Source organism: Toxotes jaculatrix, chromosome 12 (genome assembly GCF_017976425.1).
Source record: "Toxotes jaculatrix isolate fToxJac2 chromosome 12, fToxJac2.pri, whole genome shotgun sequence".
NCBI lineage: Eukaryota > Metazoa > Chordata > Actinopteri > Toxotidae > Toxotes > Toxotes jaculatrix.
Window position 1 is genome coordinate 1,119,087 of NC_054405.1, and position 27,445 is coordinate 1,146,531.

The 27,445-nt window shown below is 42.6% G+C and overlaps 1 protein-coding gene across 1 annotated transcript; it reads right to left on the reverse strand.

Annotated features, from left to right (window-relative positions):
* Positions 1 to 4,690: 4,690 nt before the first annotated feature.
* LOC121190948 lies at positions 4,691 to 25,500 on the reverse strand (the record flags this gene model as incomplete). The annotated part of the gene is made up of 11 exons (XM_041051970.1): positions 4,691 to 4,751; positions 4,782 to 5,322; positions 5,451 to 5,497; positions 6,324 to 6,497; positions 6,821 to 6,994; positions 9,686 to 9,859; positions 13,261 to 13,409; positions 14,220 to 14,632; positions 14,811 to 15,822; positions 22,305 to 22,473; positions 24,464 to 25,500. Coding segments are annotated over 11 exons (3,921 nt in total), but the record flags the coding sequence as incomplete, so codon positions are not given.
* Positions 25,501 to 27,445: the final 1,945 nt, after the last annotated feature.

The window sequence follows — 27,445 nt, forward strand, 5'->3', positions numbered from 1 at the left end:
TGAACAAAATGGCAACTCCTCCTCCTTTCATGTGCAGTCTAGCTTCACTCACAAAACTTTAGGTTAGGAGGAGTTGACTCGATAAGAACTGCTGCACTGTTATCTTGCCCCAGCCATGTTTCAGTTAAAAACATAAAATCAAGGTTGTGCTTTTGAATAAAATCATTCATTAAGAATGATTTGCCTGCCTGGGATCTGATATTTAAAAGAGCTAAGTTTAGTTTACTAAAACCCATGTCCTGTCCATATTCTGGTACAGACTGTGGCTGACATGGAATAGGTTTTAGGTTTGTTGATGTATTTCTTAAAATTTGATGCTTTCTTTTCCTTTTGCTTATCAAAATCTGCACTTTCTGTCCTGGCTTTTCCTTGGAAATGTCAGGAAAAACATTTACTTTACTGTGAGAGAGTGTTCTCTCCCTTGGCCTCAGGTTGATGGAGGGATTATTGTGGCTACATGTCCTCAAACAGCAGAGACCGTGGGCATCCTAGTCCCTGATAGCAGTCTTGGTGCTTTTAAAGGCCTTAGGAACCAGTGGTCTGGGTGGGGGTCGAGGAGGCCTAGATGATCTGTTTAGCGGAGTGGAAGAAGGAGGAGGGGTGGGTTGAGTTGACCTGAGCTGCATAATTTGTGGGGAAGAAGGGGAGGAGATACTGCATCTGGGGGGCTTTGGAGGTGGTGTCCGGGGGGATGCTGGTTGGGGTTGCAGTGTTGATGAGAGTAGCACCCTTGATCTGGCTAAGTTGGGGGTTAGGGGAACCATTTTTATCCCAGACTTCACCGAACTCTCCATGTGATTTGGAAATCCGGGCGGTGAAGCAGGGGGGAAGATGGATGTTAGGGAGTCAGAGGAGGATGCAGCTGAGGGGGTACAGGGCTGTAGTAGAGGAAGTGGGATGGGGAGATCCATGTGGAGGGCCAGTGAAGCAGTCCTGCTGTTGTCACCCTGCAGCTGTTGCTCGCTCTGTGGTGGAGCTGATGGAGTAGGGGTGTTGTTATCTCTCCTTGGCTGATGTTCACTCTGCATTTGAGCTTTAGGCTGGCCCCGAGGAAGGTCAGAAGGGGTTTGGTGCCTCAGTGAGTGGAGAAAGTGATCTGTTAGTCGCCTCAGTCCACGTCCATTCAGATGAGGGCCCTTTCCTTTGAAGAGGTCATCACGTTCCCAAAACAGGTTGAAGTTGTCAATAAAGTTCATTCCTCGTGTCTCACAGGCTTTGTCCAGCCATGTATTCAGTGCAAGCAGGCGACTGAATTTATTTATCCTTCTATCAATGTTTGGGAGCGGCCCGCTGATGAAAAATTGTACATCTGATTTATTGATCATCTCTAAGAATGCAGAGAAGTCTTTTTTTAGAACTTCTGATTCACCCCTCCGTATCAACTGCACCCACATGCAGAATGATATGTTTGACTCCTGGATGGTTTGATATGACCTGGGGGAGAAGTCCAGCGATGTCAGTGACCATGGCACTGGGATAACTGCATGTGTGGATTCTTTCATTCCTTACGTCACTGATAGCGCTGTCTCCAAGCAGCAAGATATCTCTGTCCTTCACTTTTGGCATAGATACATTGTCTCTGTATGCCCGATATCTCTTCTTCTCTTCATGTATATCTCTCTCTGGAGATTTTTTATTCTTTATTTCACTTTCATATCTCAAAGAGCTGATAGTACCATATCATCCTAACAGATTGCTTCGTTCCCAGAATGCAGGTTTGCTTATGGTTCCCAAAATCTCTAAAAGTAGAATGGGAGGCCGAGCCTTTAGCTATCAGGCCCCTCTCCTATGGAACCAACTGCCAGTTTGGGTTCAGGAAGCAGACACCCTCTCTAATTTTAAAACGAAGCTTAAAACCTTCTTGTTTGATAAAGCTTATAATTAGTTGTAGTTACAGTCCTAGTTATTTATTAAACTTATAGTTAGTCACAATTATCTCTATAGACACTGTTACAGTTAAGGATATAGCCCTTAGTAGGGCTGGCTCAGGCAACTGAATCATCCCCTAGTTATGCTGCTATAGGCCTAAGCTGCTGGGGGACATCCCATGATGTAGTGCGCACTTCTTCTTCTTTCTCTTTCTCTCCTCAGACCCACTCTCAAATTTATTAGCCTTTATTACATGTCATTAACTCTGTGTCCTCTCTGTCCCGTAGTCCTGTGCTTGTTTCTCTCTGGTCTCTCTGTCTCTGTACCTTTCTGCAGGTACTTCTGGCTCCGGAGCTGCATGTCCTATGGTCCTGGCTCCACCCACCTGCTGCTGTTTATTGTTTACAATGATCTATTTCTAACATGTTTAATGTTCCATTCTGCTACAGATAAATATTGGATTAATATTATTTGCAAACTGTAATGTAAATAATTACCAGTCATGACAGCTTTTTGCCTCCGTGCTCTGTTTCATAATTATAATCTGCTGAGCACACATTATCAAATAACTTTTCACTAACTGTAATGCAAATACTGACCCACATTGTCTGTATTATGCTGCATGTCTTTCTCCCCCTCTCCTCCATTCCTAGTTGTCCTATCTTCCTCCTTTTCCTCCTTTCACCCAGCCCGGCCATCAGCAGGAGGGTCCCCCATCTGAGCCAGGTTCTGCTCAAGGTTTCTTCCTGTTAAAGGGGAGTTTTTTCTTGCCACTGTCACCTTAAGTGCTTGCTCTGGGGTCAGGCTCTGGGTCTCTGTAAAGCGCTTTGAGACAATTTTGATTGTGGAAGGCGCTATATAAATAAAATTGAATTGAATTGAATTGAAAAAATTGAATTTTCTTAATTACAGCAGTGTTTACTGGTTTGTTTCCATTTAGCTCAGACAGTGCTTGGTATTTGTTTCTGAGCTGTATGCCCGGTGATGCAGCATATACTCCTGTGTGATCAGCATTCACCTTTCTCTTTCTGTGTCGTTTTGGCTTGGCACTGAGTGTATGCCAGACGGCATCAGTCTGTTCAGGTCCTGCTTTTGTAAGTTTTGGAAAGGACACAGTGTCATCCAAGTTTAGCTTATCAGAGGCAGAAGTATCATAATTAACACTGCTTTTTGTGGACAAAGATTTAGCCTTCTTACCACCAGGTGTGATCAAGAGAGTCTCATGAAGTTCCTTTTCAGCTTCCAGAGCAAAAATCTTTGCCTGGAGCTCAGTGATTTCATTAAAATATTTCCAGCAGTTTCGGCAGAGTGAGTTTGTTGTGTTGTGTATGCCAGACATTTCTCAACCCGGCTGAGGAATAGACAAAACTTAGCTGTAGCTGGTCCGTTGGGTTGTTGAGAAGTTAAAATATCCATTAGTTATAATAAAATTAATATCCAAGTATCCATTAGTTAAAATCATGAAAAGAAGTAAGAAAAGCTGGCAGGAGCAAGCAGAAAAGCATCTGCACTCTTCAGAAGCAAGGTGAAAGAAATCACAACAACCAGGGTGACAACGTGGAAAACATTACAAGAGAAAGAACTGTCAGAAATATGTGATGCACTGTGAAAAAGAAAATGATGAATGACATCAGCAGTAAAAGACACAAGTATTATCAGCAGCCAGAGGATTCACTGTGAAAAACATGAAAAACAGGGTGAACACCAGGTATACACTGTAAAAATGACAGTTTTGAGAGTTGAAAAACTCTTTAAACATTTTTCAAATAAACTTCACAGCTTCTTGTTTTAGTCAAATTTCAGCTGCTGGTTTTCACTCATCTGTTCTGAGTCTTTTTTTTTTAAAGTTGACTTTTAAAATTCATAGAATCGGGGCTTAAACTCCTCAGAGTAGTCAGGAGCTTTCTAACTCTGTGAACCTCTGAAAGACAGTTTGACAAGTTTCTATCTTGGTTTTTCTCAGATCTTTCAGATAAACTGTGGCAGCATTTTAGTTTGAACTCAATCAGCTCAGTTGTCCCAAGATTCAGAGAAAGACAAAACACTGATGTTCACAATGATGCTTTTTATGTGAAAGGACAAGATCATGATTAGAATCTTAAAAAGTAAGTCAGTGACTATGCTGTCCTCAGTGAAGGTTGTTGCAGGCAACGTTTCTTACTGCTATACAGCTAGCTTAACAAAATATCTTCAGCACTAACATCCTCCAAGGAACAGGCCGTGTGTTGTATTTGGCAGGAATTTTAATGAAGAAAATATGTAATCTCTCTGTAAAACTACAAATGAGAACACAAAAAATACAAACAGATGAATAAGTTGGCAAATAAAGAAAATATATCTGACATAAATAACCAACCAGCAACTGCAATATATATATATATATATATATGAAGCGGCAAACAAACTAAAATAATGTACTCAAATTACAGAAATGGACATATAACCGTGTCAATATAATTGTAATACACATTTAACTCACAAATGAAGCAGCTTCGGTGAATTTGAATGACTGGATTATGCAGATGACACACACTGAACTGCTTCCTCTCTGAAGACTGAGAAGAAAATACTTCCTGATTATGTCACTTCCTGTTTATGTCATTTCCTTCCTGAACTGCATTTTAACAGCCACCACTAGGCGGCACCAAAATACACACAAGACAACTAAAATCATCAATTCCACTACAGTGACATTTTTCTCCTGTTATAATCGTAGCTTCCATCTTTAAAGGACTGGAACAGGAAGAAGTTTACAAGGAATCATTTAGAAGAGTTTAACAAATAAACTGCTTTAATACATGAATCTGAAAAGGTGTGTGTGAGTGAAAGAGACAGACATGTACAGACTGAACTATCTGTTCAACAGTGAGAGAGTTTCTCTAACAGGAGGAGACTCTCTCTGCTACACTCTACACAGAGACACTGAGGAACCAGACGACCCGAACCAGAGCCCAAACCCAGGATAAAGAGGTTCAGTGAATGTGGTGTTGAAGGTGTTGAGGTGGATCAGTGAGTCAGAGGAGACTCTGTAGAAGGACAGAGAGCCAGCAGGACAGTCCACATACACTGCTACTCTGTCAGAGACAGAGGAAGATGATGAAGAGGAGGAGGAGACACGTGTTGTTTTGTTATTGTGACAAACCAAGTAAGCATGACTATCACAGATCAGCTCCCATGACTGATTGTTCCTTCCAAACACACAGTTTTCTCTGTCTCCTTTCCTTCTGATTCCTCTGTAACTCACTGATATAGAAACTCCTCCTCTCCCCTCAACCTCCCAGTAACAGCGACCAGTCAGACCATTACTACACAGCAGCTGAGGCCACTGGTCAAATCTGTCTGGATGATCAGGATATGGCTGATCCTCCTCCACATGTGTCACCTCCCTGTTGTTGTCAGACAGTTTGATCTTTCTGTTTACTGTGTTTGTGTTGATGGTGAGTTCACAGAAATCTGATGGAGAGAAGAAGACACAACACAGCTGCAGTTATTGATCTATCACCTGATCATTGATTGACACTTTGAAGATGGTTGAATGTGAGCTGCTTTGTTTTCAGGAATCAAATGAAAACCACACTTACACTTCCTCAGACCTGGTCTCAACCATCGGACTCCACCAGGCTCCATCCTGAAAGGAGGAGGGGGGTCAGACCAGCACGTTCTCTTTCAGCATGCAAACATGGACATTACATGGCTCTCATACACAGATGATTTGATTATTCTGTTCATTCAGCAAAGAGACAAAGGACCTGGAGTCCTTATCTTGGAATGATATGGAGCAGGGAGGTGACATGGAGGAAAGATTTCATCATTTGTCTTCTCCATTTGATATCACTTTTGGTGTCAGACACAACAAAACATCTCAGAATGACAAGATCAGGATCTCAGAGAGGTTCAGCTGATTATTGATCATGGATATTTTAGAAGACAGAGACATGATCAGAGACCTGATTTAATTTCCTCTTTGGTCTGAGACACTGGCAGATGAATGTCTCTGAGCAGTGTAGATGGTCTTATTATTGTTGGGATGTTATTATTAGTGTGTCAGCACTGAACAGGTATCTAAAGTCTTTGGGGTTGTTGTGGTGAAAGCACTCTGAGTGCTCAAAGTGGCTCTGTTGGTTCAGGAGCAGTTCAACCAGCTGCAGCTCAAATGTTTCCACGCTGGCTTTGTGCTGATGCAGCATGAAATCCAGTCTGAGAAAGTCCTGCTCAGGTCACAAAAAACAGCTGACCACACCTGATTTAATGATTGTCACATATTTTCTCTTAAATATGACACAGTGAGTCATGATGAGATACTGAAGTCAGAATTAGAGAAAATCCCTCTTTGTGGTGTTGTTGAATTCAAAGCACTTCTGTAGAGATCTGTCATCAGCTGTGACACACTAAATGTTTCCAGCTCTTCCTCTTCTATCACACAGTGTCTGTGGCTGCAGCAGGGCTCTCCATACCTGAGGGTGTCCAGTTTCCATTGTGGATCCTTCAGTCCAGCAGACAGCAGCTTCACTCCTGAGTCTCCTGGATGATTGTAGCTCAGGTCCAGCTCTCTCAGATGGGAGGGGTTGGAGCTCAGAGCTGAGGCCAGAGAAGCACAGCCTTCCTCTGTGATCAGACATCCTGACAGCCTGCAGACACACACAACATCACACAGGAACCCTCTGTCAACACCTGCTGCTCTGTATTGTTGTTCTTTTTTGTTCATATTTTTGTTTTTGGTTCTGGTCCATTTTGGTCAAGGTTCAATGTATTTAAAGCAAATTCCTTAAACATCATCTGTAGGATTAAAAAAAACTGAAGCAAAAACAAGAAAAATGAATAATTGTCTGAGTCTAGAAAGTTCTGCAAAGTAAAATTTACTTTGAACAATCCCACATAAGTTAGCTGTTTATCCACTGATGTAAATCAGATATGAGCAAATCATCAGCTAAACAGGTTGATGTTTCCTGACCTGAGAGTCTCCAGGGTACAGTGTGGACGCTTCAGTCCAGCAGACAGGAGCTTCAACCCTGAATCCTGCAGGTCATTGTTACTCAGGTCCAGGTGTCTCAGACTAGAGGACTGGGAGCTGAGAACTGAGGACAGAGCTTCACAGCTTCTCTCTGAGAGGTTACAGCTGCTCAGTCTGAAGAGGAAACAATGAAGAAAAAGTCAAATAACATTTGTGTTGAAAGGACAATCAAAGGAACAAAACTCTCAGTTTGCTCTGCAGCTCACAGCAAATTAACAGACCTGCATTTGCAAACTGGGCCAAACATCAAACACAGATTTGTTCAGTGAAGCAGAAATATCAGCTCTTTATCCACCTGCTAACCAATGAGGAGTTTCTACATTGATGATCATCTTTCATTGGCTCTGATTCAAATCCTTTGTTTTATTCTCAACAAGTTGGAGACATGACAGTTAAATATGACACAATCAGTAATAAACAGACATGTACTGTCAAGGCCGTAAGTATTTGGACAGTTAGACATGTTTTGTTCTTCAGGCTCTCAGCACATTGACTTTAAAATATAATAATGGATACTACAGTCAATGACTGCAAAGGATTTTACACTAAATATTAAATCTGATGAGTTTGTTTCACTTCATGTGTATTTGTCCAGTTACTTTTGAACCACTAAAAGGGCTGAATCTCCCACAAACTTTCTATACTGATGTCAACCTGCTCAAATTAAAGCTGAGACTTGGCTCTTTAATGTAGGATCCATTATTTTAATTCAGATTCAATGTGATGAAGCTCAGAGTCTGAAGAACAATAACTGTCCAAATACTTCAGGTCTTGACTGTAACTGTGTTAATGTTGGTACCTGATTTGATTTAGATTGAATCCTCTGATAAAGTTGTTCATTAGTTGTAAGTACAGGGCAGCTGTGTCTCAGCAGGTAGAGAGGTTTGTCCATTAATCACAACTCTCCTTCTGTCAACATCAAGTGTCCTTAGGCTAAAAACCTCAACCTCAAACCAACCCTGATGGCCAGACCAGGAGCTTGTATGGTAGCTGGCTGCCATCAGTGTGTGTGAATGGGTGAATGAGAGGCAGCATGTAAAGAGCTGTAAGTCTCATCTAAACCACTTTATAACAAAGCATAGATGAGCTTGTGTATCTCAGTCAGAGTTAATATACACTACTCACAATAAGTTAGGTATATTGTTATTTACATGAGTGCTTTTCCTATTTGGTCTGAATTTTAATGAAATAAGTAAAAGCTCCCTTTGATATCACTAATAATGAATGAGAAGAAACACCGTTTTCATTAGTTTAATATTTATTACCCCCAAAATTTAGAACATATCAAGGACAGCCCCAAATAACAAAAATTGACAATGTCAGTAGCGGGTGTTTTCACCATTTACCGCAATGACAGCTTGACAGCGACGTCTCATGCTCCTCACTAGCCTCATGATGTTGTTCTGAGGCAATGCGTTCCACTCTTCCACAAGTGCTACACGCAGTTCTGCCAGGTCACGTGGGGGTGGGGTACGATCATCCAGTCTGTGCTTCAGGTGGTCCCAGACGTGCTCTATGGGTTTCAGGTCAGGGGACATTGCTGGCCATACCATATGAGGCACTCCGACTTCCTGAAGTCGAGTTGTGACAATTCTGGCACGATGTGGTGGAGCATTATCATCCACGAACAGAAAGTTGGGAGTGTGCTGGTGGAATTCGGGGATGATGATGGGTTCTATGATGTCTCTGAGGTAAGAACGTACAGTGACTGAGCCATCTACAATAACCAAATCTGTTTTGCGCTTACTGGTGATGCCTGCATAGACTGTTGCACCTCCTCCACCAAAGCGAACCCTGGGGACTATGTTGACCTCGGCGTATCGCTCACCTCACCTTCTCCAGCAACGCTGACGACCATCATTTCTGTGCAAGGTGACCCGACACTCATCAGTGAACAGGACGGTAGACCACTGCTGCATTGTCCAGGTCACATGGTCTTGTGCCCACTGCAAACGTTCACAGTAGTGTCTTGGTGTCAGTGGAGTCAACTGCAACGGTCGTCTGACATTTAAGCCAAAGCGGTGGAGTCAGTTGCGAATGGCTTGTCTGGAAACCCTAGTACCCGTTACATCTCATAAAACGGGCCTGCAGCTGTGTGGCAGTTGCATAACGATGTCTGAGTGCATAGGCACTGGTCATCGTTACGATCGGTCACTCGTGGGGTTCCACTCCTGGGTCTGTCACGAACTCTGCCAGTAGTTCTGTGTCTTGATGCAAGTCTGCTGATGACACTTTGAGACACACCAAGTTCACGAGCAACATCTGACTGCCTGCCACGGACCCGAAGGCGCACTATGGCCAGGTGGCGCTGCTCGTCTGTTGTGACGTTGTGTGTTCATGGCTGTTTGAATGATGAACTTGGAATGACTTACTGACAATACCAGATTTTTATACCCACAGAATGTTGAAAGTGATGCCACATTGAAAAGGGTTGTCTTTTTGTATTTTTTGGTATTGGCCCCAATATGTAAGGAGCACTGTACACAATGAGACCATTACATGGAAAACACAAAATGAGGTGTGGCTATCACCCCAATACAGTTGCCTCCCTATCCCAAAAAACTCTGAAGTGAAACAAACACCCTACGTATGACATCCACAGAGTCTCTCACAATATCCCTAACTTATCGTGAGTAGTGTATAGGAGCTCTACAAAATATCAAGAAGGATAAAAACAAATAGACTGAAAAACTCCAAGATTGCATAAACTGTGAAAATCATTAGATATGGGCCTCTCTAAAGTCAGCATTGCTGGACTCAAGAAATATCTGCAGTCATTTCAAACAAACTGGAACTTGATCTGACCTGAGAGTCTCCAGGGTACAGTGTGGGCTCTTCAGTCCAGCAGACAGAAGCTTCACCCCTGAATCCTGCAGGTCATTGTTATTCAGGTCCAGGTCTCTCAGACTAGAGGACTGGGAGATAAGAACTGAGGACAGAGCTTCACAGCTTCTCTCTGAGAGGTTACAGCTGCTCAGCCTGAAGAGGAAACAATGAAGAAAAAGTCAAATAACATTTGTGTTGAAAGGACAATCAAAGGAACAAAACTCTCAGTTTGCTCTGCAGCTCACAGCAAATTAACAGACCTGCATTTGAAAACTGGGCCAAACATCAAACACAGATTTGTTCAGTGAAGCAGAAATATCAGCTCTTTATCCACCTGCTAACCAATGAGGAGTTTCTACATTGATGATCATCTTTCATTGGCTCTGATTCAAATTCTTTCTGTTTTATTCTCAACAAGTTGGAGACATGACAGTTAAATATGACACAATCAGTAGTAAACAGACATGTACAGTAAAGGCCGTAAGTATTTGGACAGTTAGACATTATGTTCTTCAGACTCTCAGCACATTGACTTTAAAATATAATAATGGATACTACAGTCAATGACTGCAAAGGATTTTACACTAAATATTAAATCTGATGAGTTTGTTTCACTTCATGTGTATTTGTCCAGTTACTTTTGAACCACTAAAAGGGCTGAATCTCCCACACAGTTCTTTCTATACTGATGTCAACCTGCTCAAATTAAAGCTGAGACTTGGCTCTTTAATGTAGGATCCATTATTTCAATTCATATTCAATGTGATGAAGCTCAGAGTCTGAAGAACAATAACTGTCCAAATACTTCAGGTCTTGACTGTAACTGTGTTAATGTTGGTATCTGATTTGATTTAGTTTGAATCCTCTGATAAAATTGTTTATTAGTTGTAAGTACAGGGCAGCTGTGTCTCAGCAGGTAGAAAGGTTTGTCCATTAATCACAGCTTTCCTCCTGTCAACATCAAATGTCCTTAGGTTACCAGGACCAGGAGCTTGTATGGTAGCTGGCTGCCATCAGTGTGTGTGAATGGGTGAATGCAGCAAAGAGCTGTGGGTAAAAGTTCTATGTAAATGAAGCCATTTACCAGTTTTTAGGTTTAGTCTGTGAAAGTTGAGTCATGATTTTTGAGTCAGAGCATTCTTATACTCAGGCTGTCTCCATCATCTTTGAGTGCATTTGCCATAGTTACAGTTGATCAATTATATCTCATTTGAAAGCCTCGTTCTTAGGTTTTCTCATCCAACCTGGAAAACATTACAGCCAGTTCAGTTTGTTATAGTGTACCTCCCTCCTGGGCCGTACTCTGAGTTTCTGTCTGAATTCTCTGAGTTTTTATCAAGTTCAGTTCTCAGTACAGATGAAGTCATTATTGTAAGTGATTTCAATATTCATGTGGATGTAAACAATGATAGCCTTCTTCTCTCAAAGTGTAAATAAACCAACTCATTGTTTTAACCACATCCTCAACCTTGTTCTGTCATATGGTATTGAGATTGAATCAATGAAAACAACCCCAGGTTTCTCTTCAGCTCTGTAGCCAGGCTGACAGAGAGTCACAGCTCCATTGATCCATGTATTCCTATAGCTCTCAGCAGTAACAACTTCATGGGCTTCTTTAATAATAAAATTCTGACTATCAGAGACAAAATTGATCACCTCCTGATCTCAATAAGCACAGATTTTTCTTTAAGCACAGGACCCTCAGAAACAGTAAAACCTGATATGTATTTAGAAAGTTTCTCTTCCATTGATCTTCACCAACTAACTTCTATGATTTCTTCATCTAAACCATCAACCTGTCTTTTAGACCTGATCCCCACCAGGGTCCTCAAGGAAATTTTCCCCTAATCAGCACCTCTCTCCTTACTAACAGGCTATGTACCACAGTCCTGTAAAGTAGCTGTAATTAAACTGCTTCTTAAGAAGCCTACTCTACATCTAACCTTCCCTTTCTCTCTAAGATCCTTGAGAAAGCAGTTACCAATCAGCTGTGTGACTTTCTACAGAACAATAATTTATCTGAGGATTTTCAGTCAGGATTCAGAGTGAATCACAGCACAGAGACAGCATTAGTGAAAGTTACAAATGACCGACTAAGTGCATAACACAAAGGACTCGTCTCTGTACTGGTCTTGTTAGATCTTAGTGCTGCATTTGATACCACTGACCATCACATCCTACTACAGAGACTGGACCATTTAATTGGCATCAAATGAACCTCACTAAGCTGGTTTAGGTCTTACCACTGAGATCAATTTGGAATAACTTCCTTATATTTGGTAACAGCATTATCAGACAAATATCTACAGTAGATCAATTGTTCATATTGTAAATTCAAATGTTATTCAAGAATGATGGGATAAAAGAGGGTTCTGAGGTAATACTGTCATATATTCAGCTTCTATGCCATAAGTCAGTACAAGATCAAGGGTGTGATTAAAACAGTGAGTTGGTTTGTTAACATTTTGCAAGAAGCCAATTGAGTCTAATGCTGAATAAAAAGCAGTCTTAAGGCTGTCATTGTGGGTATCGACATGAATATTAAAGTCACCCACTATAATTGCTTTCTCCGTACAAAGCACTAAATCAGATACAACTAATGTGAATTCAGACAAAAACTCTGAGTAAGCAGCAGGTGGACGATACACCACAGCAAATAGTACTGGTTTTTCTGTCTTCCAATTTGGATGTGAGAGGCTGAGGATAAGGCTTTCAAATGTACTATATTTTGGCTTAGGTCTGGGATTAATTAATAAACTTGAGTGGTAGATTGCTGCCACTCCTCCTCCTCGGCCTGTGCCTCAAGGAATGTGATAATTAATATGACTAGCAGGGGTTGACTCATTTAGACTGACATACTCTTCCTCCTGCAGCCAGGTCTCAGTCAGACAGAATAAATCAATCTGCTGATCCATTATCAAATCATTTACTAACAGAGATTTAGACAAGAGAGATCTAATGTTTGATAGCCCACATCTGATTGTGGTGTTTTTAGGTTCAGACAATCTGATTTTTTTTAGGTTTTTATGAATAACTTTTTTTTTGGTTTATACACTTTTTGTTGATGGGGAGCAGACAGACACAGTCTCTATAGGATAAAGGGAATTGTTGGAATGGGTTGTCAAAACTTTGGTTGTCTAATAAAATCTATTCCACATTAATTTTAGTGACCTCTGATTGGAGTAATCGGGTGTTTTTTACCGCCAACGTGAATAACGATCTTACCAAATCTACATTTATCCTTAGCCAGCAGTTTTAAATAGGATTCAACGTCGCCCTCTCTGGCCCCAGGAATGCATTTAACTGTGGTCGCTGGAGACTCTAACTTCACATTTGGCAAAATGGAGCTGCCAATAAGCAGAGTTTTTTCCTCAGCGGGTGTGTCGCTGATTGGGGGAAATCTGTGTGAAATGTGAAGCTGTTGGTGATGAACCAGAGGAATCTCATTCATTCAAGATGAACTGATTCAAGTTCAAGTTCTGGATGTAGATAAACCAGGTTCAGTTGTGGATTAAAGATATAAGATCTACAACAGTAACAGACAGTGAACTGACCTCAGAGTCTCCAGTCTACAGTGTGGACTCTCCAGAAAACCACACAGCAGCTTCACTCCTGAATCCTGCACCTTGTTGTTACACAGGTCCAGGTCTCTCAGATGGGAGGGGTTGGACTTCAGAGCTGAGGCCAGAGAAGCACAGCTGATCTCTGACGAAGTGCAGGAACTAAATCTGAGAATAAATCATGTGGATAAAAATCATTTCTAATCCAATCAGATATGTCCTAATCAATGAGCTTTCACTAACATGAGTAGAGGGACTTTGTCCTTCTCTTATTGTGGATCATCATAATGTCAGCCTTCTACACACATCATCCAAATGTCAGCACAACATTCATACAACTATTCATGTCAACACAGATTCATAACATGCTGCTGAGCTCAGTCAAATCTGGAATTAGAAGATAAAGATCAAATCAGACATGTTGGACTAAAAACTGACTTTGATTCACCACTGAAATGGATCAAACTTCAGAATCAGAATCAGATTTATTGGCCAAGTTTGTACATACAAACAAGTAATTTGACTCCGGTTTTTCTTCCTCTCCTGCGGTACAACACTAATGCTGCAATGGGACAGTCTGAATGTGGGTAGTGCAATTTTGTTCCAGAAGATAACTATATAACTATTTACATATATATAAATATATATTCAGACTATTATAAATATATATTCAGGCTATTGAGAGAAATAGTGCAGGTTATAGTGCAAAAAACATAAAAAGAGACGGTGAAATGAGGTAGTGGAAAATGTGCAAAGATGCTGAAGGAGGTAGTGGGGAAAAAACAGTCACATATTCATCAGAGCCACAGCCTGGGGAAAGAAACTGTCCTTGTATCGGCTGGTTTTGGGGAGCAATGTTCTGAAGCGCCTGGCGGAGGGGAGGAGTTTAAACAGTATGTGACCAGGATGTGAGGGGTCTGCAGAGATGTTTTAGCATGGTTCCTAACTCTGACCTGGTATAGGTCTTGTATGGAGGGCAGGTCGGTGCCGATAATCCTCTCTGCAGCCCGGATTGTCTGTTGCAGTCCAGTCTTATCCCGTTTGGTGGCTGATCCAAACCAGACGGTGATGGAAGTGCAGAGGACAGACTGGATGATGGTGCTGTAAAACATGATCAGCAGCTCCTTAGGCAGGTTAAACTTCCTGAGCTGACGTAGGAAGTATAACCTCTGCTGAGCCTTCTTCCTTAAACAGTCAATGTGGAGGGTCCACTTCAGGTCCCGGGAGATGGTGGTACCCAGAAACCTGAAGGATTCCACGGTGGACACTGTATTGTTCATGATGGTGAGGGGGAGGGAAGTGGGGGTTTTCTCCTGAAGTCCACTGTCATCTCCACTGTTTTGAGCAGGTTCAGCTCCAGGTGGTTCTGACCACACCACAGGACCAGCTGTTTCACCTCCTGTCTGTAAGCAGACTCGTTGCTGTCCTGGATCAGTCCAATGACAGTGGTTTCGTCTGCGAACCTCAAGATGAATCACTTGAGGTGCAGTCATTAGTATAGAGGGAGAAGAGCAGTGGGGAGAGGACACACCCCTGGGGGGCACCAGTGCTGATGGACCGGGTCTTGGATGTGATTCTCCCAAGCCTCACCTGCTGCTGCCTCTCCGTCAGGAAGCTGGTGATCCACTGACAGGTGGAGGCGGGCACTGTGAGCTGGGAGAGCTTCTGATGGAGGAGTTCAGGGATGATGGTGTTGAACGCTGAACTGAAGTCCACGAACAGGATCCTTGCATATGTCCCTGGGGAGTCGAGGTGGTGCAGGATGTGTTGCAGTCCCATGTTGACTGCATCATCCGCCGACCTGTTTGCCCGGTAGGCAAACTGCGGGGGGTCCAGCAGGGGGCCAGCTATGTCCCTCAGGTGGTTCAACACCAGTCTCTCAAAAGTTTTCATGACCACAGACGTCAGGGCGACGGGTCTGTAGTCATTAAGTCCAGTGATAGTGGGCTTCTTGGGCACTGGGATGATGGTGGAGCGTTTGAGGCAGGAGGGCACTTCACACAGCTCCAGGGATTGGTTGAAGATCCGGGTGAAGATGGGCGTCAGCTGCTCAGCACAGACTCTCAGGCAGGAGAGGGACACTCCATCAGGTCCTGGAGCCTTCCTGGTCTTTTGTCTCTGAAGGAGCCGACACACATCCTCTTCACGGATCGTCAGGGCAGGCGGGGGAGGCTGGAGCAGTGGGGGAGGTGTTGCAGGTGGGTTCTTTGTGTGGCCGTGAGGTGTGAGAAAGTCCTTATCAAACCTGCAGTAGAAGGTGTTAAGTTCCTCAGCCAGTCTGGGATCTTCCGCAGGGTGGGGGGATGGTCTCCTGTAGTTGGTGATGTGATTTAGACCTCTCCAAACTGATGCAGAGTCATTTGTTGAGAGGCTGTTTTTTAGCCTCTCACTGTAGCTTCTCTTTGCCACTCTGATCTCCTTGGTCAGTTTGTTGCTGGTCTGTTTAAACAGGGCCTGGTCCCCACTCCTGTAGGCCTCCTCCTTGGCCTGGCACTGCTTCCTCAGATTGGGAGTAAACCATGGCTTGTTGTTGTTATATGTGCAGAAGGTCTTGGTCTGCACACACATGTCCTCACAAAAACTGATGTATGATGTCACAGTGTCAGTAAGTTCGTTGATGTTAGTGGCTGCAGCTTCAAAAACACTCCAGTCAGTGCAGTCAAAGCAGGCCTGTAACTCCAGCTTTGACTCCTCTGTCCATTTCTTCACAGTCCTAACCACAGGCTTAGAAGATTTCAGTTTCTGCTTGTAGGTTGGGATGAGATGAAGCAGACAGTGATCAGAGAGCCCTAGTGCTAGTTTTTGTAGCATTGGAGGCGAGACTTAGGGAAGTAGAGGCTCGGCTCCGCACCATAGATAATCGCCCCGTAGCAGCGCTAGCTAGTCAGTCCCCTGTAGCCGATGCGGACCAGCCTAAATTAGCTACAGCTAGCCGTCCTACGTTAGCTCCTGTCAGCCGTTCCCCGGCAGCTCCCGAGCAGTCGGGAAACCAGGGCGGCTGGGTGGCAGTCCAAAGGAAACATAGCATGAAACAACGGCCCGTGGTTCACCATCAAGCGCTTCATGTTTCAAACAGATTTTCCCCAATCAGCGACACACCTGCTGAGGAAAAAACTCTGGTTATTGGCAGCTCCATTTTGCGAAATGTGAAGTTAGAGACTCCAGCGACCATAGTTAAATGCATTCCTGGGGCCAGAGAGGGCGACGTTGAATCGTATTTAAAACTGCTGGCTAAGGATAAACGTAGATTTGGTAAGATCGTTATTCACGTCGGCGGTAATGACACCCGATTACGCCAATCGGAGGTCACTAAAATTAATGTGGAGTCGGTGTGTAACTTTGCCAAAACAATGTCGGACTCCGTAGTGTTCTCTGGACCCCTGCCCGATTTGACCAGTGATGAAATGTTTAGCCGCATGTCATCATTCCGTCGCTGGCTGTCTAGGTGGTGTCCAGCAAACGACGTGGCCTTCACTGACAACTGGAAAAGTTTTTGGGGAAAACCTGGTCTGATTAGGAGAGACGGCATCCATCCCACTTTGGATGGTGCAGCTCTCATATCTAGAAATATGACATGTCATGACAACCCAGAGTTGAGACCAGGAGGCAGAGTTGCAGTCCTACACGCTTCTCTGCAGTTGTTCTAGAGCTGTCACCCACCCATGATTCTTACTATTCCTACCATTCTAACGATTCCCTTTATCCTATAGAGACTGTGTCTGCTCCCCATCAACAAAAAGTGCATAAATTAAAAAATGCAAGAGGTGTTATTCATAAAAACCTCAAAAAAATTTATACTACAAAAGCATCTGAACCTAAAAACATCACAATCAGATGTGGGCTATTAAACATTAGATCTCTCTTGTCTAAATCTCTGTTAGTGAATGATTTGATAATGGATCAGCAGATTGACTTATTCTGTCTGACTGAGACCTGGCTGCAGGAGGAAGAGTATGTCAGTCTAAATGAGTCAACCCCTGCTAGTCATATTATCACATTCCTCGAGGCACAGGCCGAGGAGGAGGAGTGGCAGCAATCTACCACTCAAGTTTATTAATTAATCCTAGACCTAAGCCGAAATATAGTACATTTGAAAGCCTTATCCTCAGCCTCTCACATCCAAATTGGAAGACAGAAAAACCAGTACTATTTGCTGTGGTGTATCGTCCACCTGCTGCTTACTCTGAGTTTTTGTCTGAATTCACTGAATTTTTATCTGATTTAGTGCTTAGTACGGATAGAGTAATTATAGTGGGCGACTTTAATATTCATGTCGATACCCACAATGACAGCCTTAAGACTGCTTTCTATTCAGTATTAGACTCAATTGGCTTTTTACAAAATGTTAACAAACCAACTCACTGTTTCAATCACACCCTTGATCTTGTACTGACCTATGGCATAGAAGCTGAATATTTGACAGTATTCCCTCAGAACCCTGTTTTATCTGATCATTCTTTAGTAACATTTGAATTTACAATCATGAACTGCACAGCATCTGGGAAAAAAACTAACTACTGTAGATATTTGTCTGATAATGCTGTTATCAAATATAAGGAAGCTATTCCATCTTTATTATCTCCGCTGCCATGTGCCAGTTTTACAGAGGGCAATGGCCTAAACTTTACTCCAGCAGATATAGACTATCTAGTTGATAATACTGCTGCTTCATTGCGTTCAACCCTTGACTCTGTTGCCCCTTTGAAAAAGAAGGTCAGTAATCAGAGGAAGCTAGCTCCATGGTACAATTCACAAATATGTACTTTAAAGCAGATATCACGAAAGCTGGAAAGGAAATGGTTATCCACTAATTTAGAGGAATTCCACCTAGCCTGGAAAGATAGCTTTATAATGTATAAAAAAGCCCTCCGTAAGGCAAGAACTGCCTATTACTCATCATTAATAGAGGAAAACAAGAACAACCCTAGGTTTCTTTTCAGCACTGTAGCCAGGCTGACAAAGAGCCATAGCTCTGTTGTACCATCCATCCCTCTAGCTCTCACTAGTAATGACTTTATGAGCTTCTTTAGCAATAAAATAGTAGACATTAGAGACAGAATCCATCTTATCCTGCCTACAACCGTTAATGATGTAGGTATGTCTAGAACAGCATCTTTAGAAATGTCTGCCAGTCCTGATTTGTCGTTAGACTGTTTCTCTCCCATAGATCTCGCTGAATTGACTTCAATAGTTTCTAACTCTAAATCATCAACATGTCTTTTGGATCCTATCCCGACCAGACTTCTTAAAGATGTATTGCCTTTGATTGGCACTCACATATTAGATCAGATAAATCTCTCTTTGGTTACAGGATATGTTCCACAGGCTTTTAAGGTTGCAGTTATCAAACCTTTACTTAAAAAGCCTTCTCTGGACTCTGACATTTTGGCAAACTATAGACCTATATCCAATCTCCCCTTTAATTCTAAAATTCTTGAAAAGGCTGTTGCATCTCAGTTGTGTGACCATCTACATAGGAACGGTTTGTTTGAAGTTTTTCAGTCAGGATTTAGAGTTCATCATAGCACAGAAACAGCACTGGTGAAAGTTACCAACGACCTTCTTATAGCATCAGATAATGGACTCGTCTCTATACTTGTCCTGCTAGATCTTAGTGCTGCATTTGACACCATTGATCATAATATCCTATTGGAAAGACTGGAACATGTTATTGGGATTAAAGGAAGAGCACTAGACTGGTTTAAATCATATCTGTCAGATAGATACCAGTTTGTTCATGTTAATGATGATCCCTCCATATATACCAGAGTAAGTCATGGAGTTCCACAGGGTTCTGTGCTTGGACCGATATTGTTTACCGAAACAGATCAGTTAGCCATACTTCAGGCATGTCTTAAAGACATAAAGGCCTGGATGACCTGTAACTTTCTTCTTCTGAATTCAGACAAAACTGAGGTTATTTTGTTTGGTCCCAAACACCTCAGAAACAGTTTATCTAATCATATAGTTGCTCTGGATGGCATTAATTTAGCCTCCAGTACAACTGTGAGGAACCTTGGAATTATTTTTGATCAGGATTTGTCCTTTAACTCACATATAAAACAAGTCTCTAGGACCGCCTTCGTTCACCTGCGCAATATCAGTAAGATTAGGAACATTCTGTCGCAGAGTGATGCTGAAAAATTAGTCCATGCTTTTGTTACTTCTAGGCTGGACTACTGTAATTCCCTATTACCAGGATGTCCAGTTAACTCTGTAAAAAGCATCCAGCTGATCCAAAATGCTGCAGCGAGAGTACTGACTGGAATTAGCAAGAGAGATCATATTACTCCTGTACTAACTTCTCTTCATTGGCTTCCTGTAAAATCCAGAATTGATTTTAAAATCATTCTCCTTACATATAAGGCCCTCAATGGCCAGGCTCCTTCATATCTCAAAGAGCTGATAGTACCATATCATCCCAACAGATTGCTTCGTTCCCAGAATGCAGGTTTGCTTATGGTTCCCAAAATCTCTAAAAGTAGAATGGGAGGCCGAGCCTTTAGCTATCAGGCTGCCAGTTTGGGTTCGGGAAGCAGACACCCTCTCTGATTTTAAAACGAAGCTTAAAACCTTCTTGTTTGATAAAGCTTATAATTAGTTGTAGTTACAGTCCTAGTTATTTATTAAACTTATAGTTAGTCACAATTATCTCTATAGACACTGTTACAGTTAAGGATATAGCCCTTAGTAGGGCTGGCTCAGGCAACTGAATCATCCCCTAGTTATGCTGCTATAGGCCTAGGCTGCTGGGGGACGTCCCATGATCTACTGCGCACTTCTTCTTCTTTCTCTCCTCAGTCCCACTCTCAAATTTATTATCCTTTATTACATGTCATTAACTCTGTGTCCTCTCTGTCCCGTAGTCCTGTGTTTGTTTCTCTCTGGTCTCTCTTTCTCTGTACCTTTCTGCAGGTATCTCTGGCTCCGGAGCTGCATGTTCTGTGGTCCTGGCTCCACCCACCTGCTGCTGTTTATTGTTTACAATGATCTATTTCTAACATGTTTAATGTTCCATTCTGCTACAGATAAATATTGGATTAATATTCTTTGCAAACTGTAATGTAAATAATTACTAGTCATTACAGCTTTTTGCCTCCGTGCTCTGTTTCATAATTCTAATCTGCTGAGCATACATTATCCAATAACTGTTCACTAACTGTAATGTAAATACTGACCCACATTGTCTGTATTATGCTGCATGTCCTTCTCCCCCTCTCCTCCATTCCTAGTTGTCCTATCTTCCTCCTTTTCCTCCTTTCACCCAGCCCGGCCATCGGCAGGAGGGTCCCCCATCTGAGCCAGGTTCTGCTCAAGGTTTCTTCCTGTTAAAAGGGAGTTTTCCTTGCCACTGTCGCCTTAAGTGCTTGCTCTGGGGTCAGACTCTGGGTCTCTGTAAAGCGCTTTGAGACAATTTTGATTGTGGAAGGCGCTATATAAATAAAATTGAATTGAATTGAATTGAATTGCTGCGCGTGGGACAGCGCGGTAGGCATCTTTCAAAACCGTGTAGCAATGGTCCAGTGTGTTTGAGTCTCTGGTGGGACATTTGATGTGCTGCCTATATTTAGGAAGCTCACGTGTGAGGTTTGCGCTGTTAAAATCCCTGAGAATGATAATGAGGGAGTCCGGGTGTTTTCTCTCAGTGTCTGATATCTGGTCGGCCAGCTGTTGTAACGCATGTGTTACGCAAGCTGGGGGGGGTAAACACCGACCATAATAAACGAGGAGAACTCCCGCGGAGAATAAAAAGGTTTGCAATTTATAAAAAGTGTCTCTAGGTGAGGGCTGCACGACTTTTCTAATACCGTGACATCTGTACACCAACCTTCGTTTATATAGAAACAGATTCCACCCCTTTCGTTTTCCCTGAGAGCTCAGTGCAACGGTCCGCACGGAAAAGTTGGAAGCCCGGCAGCCGTAGTGCGCTGTCCGGGATGCGCTCACAGAGCCAGGATTCAGTGAAACACAAGGCGGCGGATCTATGAAAGTCCGAGTTGATTTGGTTGAGCAGCAGCAGTTCATCTATTTTGTTCGCCAGGGAGCGGACGTTGGCCAGGTGAATAGACAGGAGCGAGGTGCGAAGTCCCCTCTGCCTCAGCTTGACGAGCGCTCCTGCTCGTTTCCCACGACGGCGTCTCCGGCAAATTCCATAGAGCGCTGCTGCGCCTCCGACCAAAATCTCTGTAAAACTTTCCGGATTGATGAAAGCCGGGGGAGAAAGATCTGGGGATGTCTCTCTGATATTTAGAAGCTCCTCTCTGGTGAAAGTGATCAGTGAGGGGTTACAAAAAGCTCCGAAAAAACACGCAAAGTGCAAGAGAGCGAAGTACCGAGGTCGCCATCCGCGGCGCCATCTTGGAACAATCTTCAAATGTTCAGTCCTGATCCAGGAAAAATGTCTTGCTTGGTCGTGGTCTCTATCCTGCAGATCAGCTCAGGAAATCCACAACTAAACACATATTCAACTGAACAACAACTATTTGATCCCGACATTACAGATGGATTTAATGGAACACTTTGGAAAATGCTCAGCAGCAAAGTCACATACATACAATTTAATGCAACCACTACTACTACTACTACTAATAATAATAATAATAATAATAACAATAACAATAACAACAATAGTGATAATATTAATAATAATATGTTTTTCAATTGATTTGTACAAATATTAGTTCTGAGGATCTTCTGTATATTGTTGTGATAAAAATGGACTTTGAACAACTCACACTGGACATTTTCTACACTTCATTTAGAAAACATTAGTCTGCTGACTGATATGAGTGTGTGAGTTCTGAAGGTTTCATTGAAGTCAACAGACATTATTCATGACAACTGACTGAAATGAAGTGAAACTGAAGGAATAATTCTTAGTCTGAGAGAAGAAAAAGTCACAATATGGAACAACAACTATTTCAGATCTCATTCATTCAAGATGAATGGATTCAAGTTCTGGATGAAGATAAACCAGGTTCAGTTGTGGATTAAAGATCTAAGATCTACAACAGTAACAGACAGTGAACTGACCTCAGAGTCTCCAGTCTACAGTGTGGACTCTCCAGAAAACCACACAGCAGCTTCACTCCTGAATCCCACAGCTTGTTGTAGCTCAGGTCCAGGTGTCTCAGATGGGAGGGGTTGGACTTCAGAGCTGAGGCCAGAGAAGCACAGCTGATCTCTGACAAACTGCAGTAATTCAATCTGAATAAAGAATAAATCATGTGGATAAAAATCATTTCTAATCCAATCAGATATGTCCTAATCAATGAGCTTTCACTAACATGAGTAGAGACTTTGTCCTTCTCTTATTGTGGATCATCATAATGTCAGCCTTCTACACACATCATCCAAATGTCACCACAACATTCATACAACTATTCATGTCAACACAGATTCATAACATGCTGCTGACCTCAGTCAAGTCTGGAATTAGAAGATAAAGATCAAATCAGACATGTTGGACTCAAATCCTCTTCATCATTGAAGGTTTTACATGACCTTCTTCTTCCTGAACTTTGTGTCATTAAACAACATTAATGGATAAATTCACATTTCTTGACTTCAACCAACAGTCAGATGTCACACATTGATTTAAAGAGTCTTTGGTGGCAGCCGTTCTTCCTGTGGTCCACACTGACTGTGAAGTGGTCTCCTCCTAACACAACTACACTGTAAGAAATGACTTCATGAGTTCAGCTGTAGCTGAATGAAGCTTCATCAGTCTGACTCAGACAAATGTGTAGAAGAATACTGAATTCTCCCATTCTGCTCTGATATATTCAGACCTCTGTTCTTGGCTGAAGGTGTGTGTTTCCTGATTCTACTGTCCTCTACACCAGGAGAGAAAACACCTGCTTCTGTCTTATGTCTCGGAGCATAAAAGGCAGAACCTCCAGACTCATCAACAGCTTCCGACTGTTAGAGCACTGAACAGCTGAATCACAGACATATCCACCATTACTGACCCAAAGACAGCACTGGCCTCTTTAATGCTCAGCAGTGAGACTTTAATGACAGTCTGCTGCTGTGGACATTTACTGACAATCTCTCACAATGGGCATCTTGCAGTATGTTTGGGGACGTATGTGGGGAGTGGGGGGTGGGGTCTCAGGGGTGGAGGTTCAGGGGGAGGGGGCTGTTTGCAGGGACTGAGTGTGTTTGTTTTTTTCTTTTGTATTTACTTAGTGTACTGCCCTCACCACGCGTACCCTTACAAAACTAGACAGCCAGATAAGGTCTGTACTCCAATGAAGAATGCGAGGCGTGCCTTTTCTTACACAACACAATAAACATATCACTTTGGAAACTACACACACACAATACTTACTAGCGTTCTCAGGCTGAAGTGTGTGCAACCACATTAACCAACTTTTTGAGCACGTGTCTACGTTACTGACTAAACTTGTTGACTGAAGTAACGGAGCAGAGCGGAGCGGCAAGAGAGAATATTAACGGAAACAGCGCTCACTCTGTCGCTGTTTCCAAAAACCAAGAAAAGTACAGAACACTCACTCTGATACAATTTCTATGAGCTAAAGAAGAATACACATTTTCCATTTTTATACTTTTTAACACTTTTAAATTATGAACTTTAGATTTTATTTTTATCTTTTAAAGACAGCACACCTATTATTTATTATTACAACTTTTACTTCTTTTGTGTTTTTTTAACTTCACTCTCCTGAACCCAGGAAACACTGTCTCATTTTGTCTGCACTGCAGTTGTATGTACAGCAAAGTGACAATAAAGCCTGATTTGATTTAACACAAAATATGGAAAGACTTTAAAGGAGCAGTGTGGAGGATTTAGGGGGATCTATTGGCAGAAATAGAAGATAATATTCATAATTATGTTTTCAGTAGAGTTGAATCACCTGAAATGTGAATTTGATTTATCAGGTTTACATGAAAACAAAAAGACTGAAAATAACATGATAAATTAACAAATGAATGTAGAATGTAACAGTTACTAATAAATAAACAGAAAAACTTAACAGCAATAATCATGCAACAGAAAAATCTGTTTGACAAACACAACATTTAAAACATCTCCATAAAAACACACAGCTGACCTAAAGATTATAAAACTATTATGAGAATAATGAGAATAATTTCATACTGTGTATATTTGAAAAAACTAAACTACTAATCTACACTGACTGATAATGTTAAAGATCATGTCTGGACTTACACAGCCTTTCTGCAGTTCCCCACAGCTGGGATCAGTCTCAGTCGTCCCTCCTCTGATGTGTTGTACTTGTTCAGGTCCAACTCATCCAGAACCTCCTCTGACATCTGCAGAACGTAGGCCAGAGCTGAACAGTGGATCTCAGAGAGTCTCTTCTCTGATCTGTTCTCTGACTTCAGGAACTCTTGGATCTCCTGATGTACTGAGCGATCGTTCATCTCCATCAGACAGAGGAAGATGTTGATGCTTCTGTCAGGAGAGATATCATCACTGTTCATCTCCTTCAGTTTGTCGATGGCTCTCTGGATGATTTCTGGTCTGTTCTCTGTCTGACCCAGAAGGCCTCCTAAGAGTCTCTGGTTGGACTCCAGAGACAGGCCATGAAGGAAGCGAACAAACAGGTCCAGGTGGCCATTTTTACTTTGGAGGGATTTCTTCATGGCATCACTGAGGAGAACATCGAGTGATGAGTGGCTGCTATAGTTAACAAAACGGTCTGAAGGGCTTGAGTCCCAGTGTTTGCAGTTTTCTCCCAGGAAAGTCCTCAGCTCACTTGTCTTCCTCTCTGTGTGACAGTGGAACATGTAGACTGCAGCCAGAAACTCCTGAATGCTCAGATGAACAAAGCAGTAGACTGTTTTCTGGAAGATCACACTCTCTCTTTTAAAGATCTCTGTACAAACTCCTGAGTAAACCAAGGCCTCTGTGACATCAAGACCACACTGCTCCAGGTCTTCTTGGTAGAACATGATGTTTCCTTTCTCCAGATGTTCAAACGCCAGCCTCCCCAGCTTCAGAAGAACTTCCCTGTCAGCCTCCGTCAGCTCCTGTGGACTCGTCTCATGTCCCTCATCATACTTGTGCTTCTTCCTCTTTGTCTGAACCAGCAGGAAGTGTGAGTACAGGTCAGTCAGGGTCTTGGGCAGCTCTCCTCTCTGCTCTGTGGTCAACATGTGCTCCAGAACTGTAGCAGAGATCCAGCAGAAGACTGGGATCTGACACATGATGTGGAGGCTCCTGGATGTCTTGATGTGTGAGATGATTCTTCTGGACAGCTCTTCATCACTGGATTTCCTCCTGAAGTACTCCTCCTTCTGGGAGTCAGTGAAGCCTCGTACTTCTGTTACCCTGTCAACATGTGCAGGAGGGATCTGATTGGCTGCCGCAGGTCGGGAAGTTATCCAGACCAGAGCCGAGGGAAGCAGATTCCCCTGGATGAGGTTTGTCAGCAGCACACTGACAGATGACTTCTGTGAGACATCAGACACGACCTTCCTGTTACTGAAATCCAGTGAAAGTCTGCTTTCATCCAGGCCGTCAAAGATGAACAACACTTTACAGACAGCGAGCTTCTCTGCTGTGACCTTCTTTAATGTTGGATGGAAAATGTGGAGCAGCATGAGAAGACTGTACTGCTCATCTTTGATCAGGTTCAGCTCCCTGAACGAAAGCAGAACCAGCAGACTGACGTCTTGGTTTTCAGAGCCCTCTGCCCAGTCCAGAGTGAACTTCTGCACTGAGAAGGTTTTTCCAACGCCAGCGACGCCGTTCGTCAGAACGACTCTGATGCGTCTCTGTTGCTCAGGTAAGGCTTTAAAGATGTCGTGGCACTTGATTGGAGTGTCATGGAGGGTCTCCATCTTGGAAGCTGTCTCCAGCTGCCTCACCTCATGTTGGGTATTAATCTCTTCACTCTGTCCCTCTGTGATGTAGAGCTCAGTGTAGATCCTGTTGAGGAGGGTTTCACTTCCTGTTCCATCAGTTCCTTCAGTCACACGTTCACATCTCCTCCTCAGACTGATCTTATGTTCATCTAAAACCTCCTGCAGACCACTATCTGCTGAAAATCTGCTGACACAGAAGAAATAATGTCAGACTAAAGAAAGAGAATCTGAGAATCTGCTCATTTCTTTCATCAGCTGCATAAAAACTAAAGAAAAGCAAAGAAAAGCTTTGTCATTTTGTGGTATTTCTAATCATCTTAAATGCCAAAGCTGTATGATAGAACAAATGACTCTGTATCAAACCACAGGTCCTGTTTTCAGAGATGATGACATGAGCAGACAGATGTACAGTCTTACTTTGTACAGTGCTGCTCTGACTGACTGTCTGCAGTCCAGCACTTGTTCTGGATCTTTCTCTCAGATTTTATATCTTACACATTTTCCAACAAATATTTGAACTTACTGAGATACTCTTGGATGTTTTGGGTGGATTACTGTGAGATTGTTGGGATTCTTTCAGGCTCTGATAATGTATTTTATCTTGATGATGTATTGAGTCCTATCAGCTCGTTGTCATGTTTGTCTAGAAGCTCTTAAAGGCTCAGATGTGTAAATCATTAAAGTGGAACCTCCAACATGGAGACACTGTGTTTCTTCTTCGTCCTTCTTTTCACTGACAGGTCTACAGACTCTGGAAGTGGCAATCAGGCTCGTGTTCATACACCAACTCTCACAGTGACTGATACTGATAAAACAGTAACATGAGAAAGCTCTGCTTTATAAATCTGCTGAAAAGAGTGTGTGTGCATATTTCTGTCTTTGTGTGGACACAGTGTTTTATGGATCTGGCCCCTGGTGTCTCCCTGTTTCCTTCAAATATGTCTGAGAACTGAATCATCCTCAGGTCAGTTTACACTAGAAACTCTCTTACTTTGTGTCTGAGGGTCCAGGTTCATTACTGAAGTCTGGAGGATTAAACTCTTTGTACCTTGCTCTCTTCATAGGCGGACAGCTGGATCCTGGAGACTCTGCTCTCAGTCTGTGGTCCTGACCTCTGAAAACACAAACACATTTTTATTCATATCACATCAATCACTGATAAATTGTCTGAGGACAAAGTCATTCTGGGAAGTCTCAGCTGACGTCCTGCAGCAACGTCACCATGTAGCACTGAACACTATACTGAAGGATGGAGGCAACACACCAGCATCCATAAACAACACTGTTGTGTCCATTAATTATAAAATATGTGCAGTTTCCA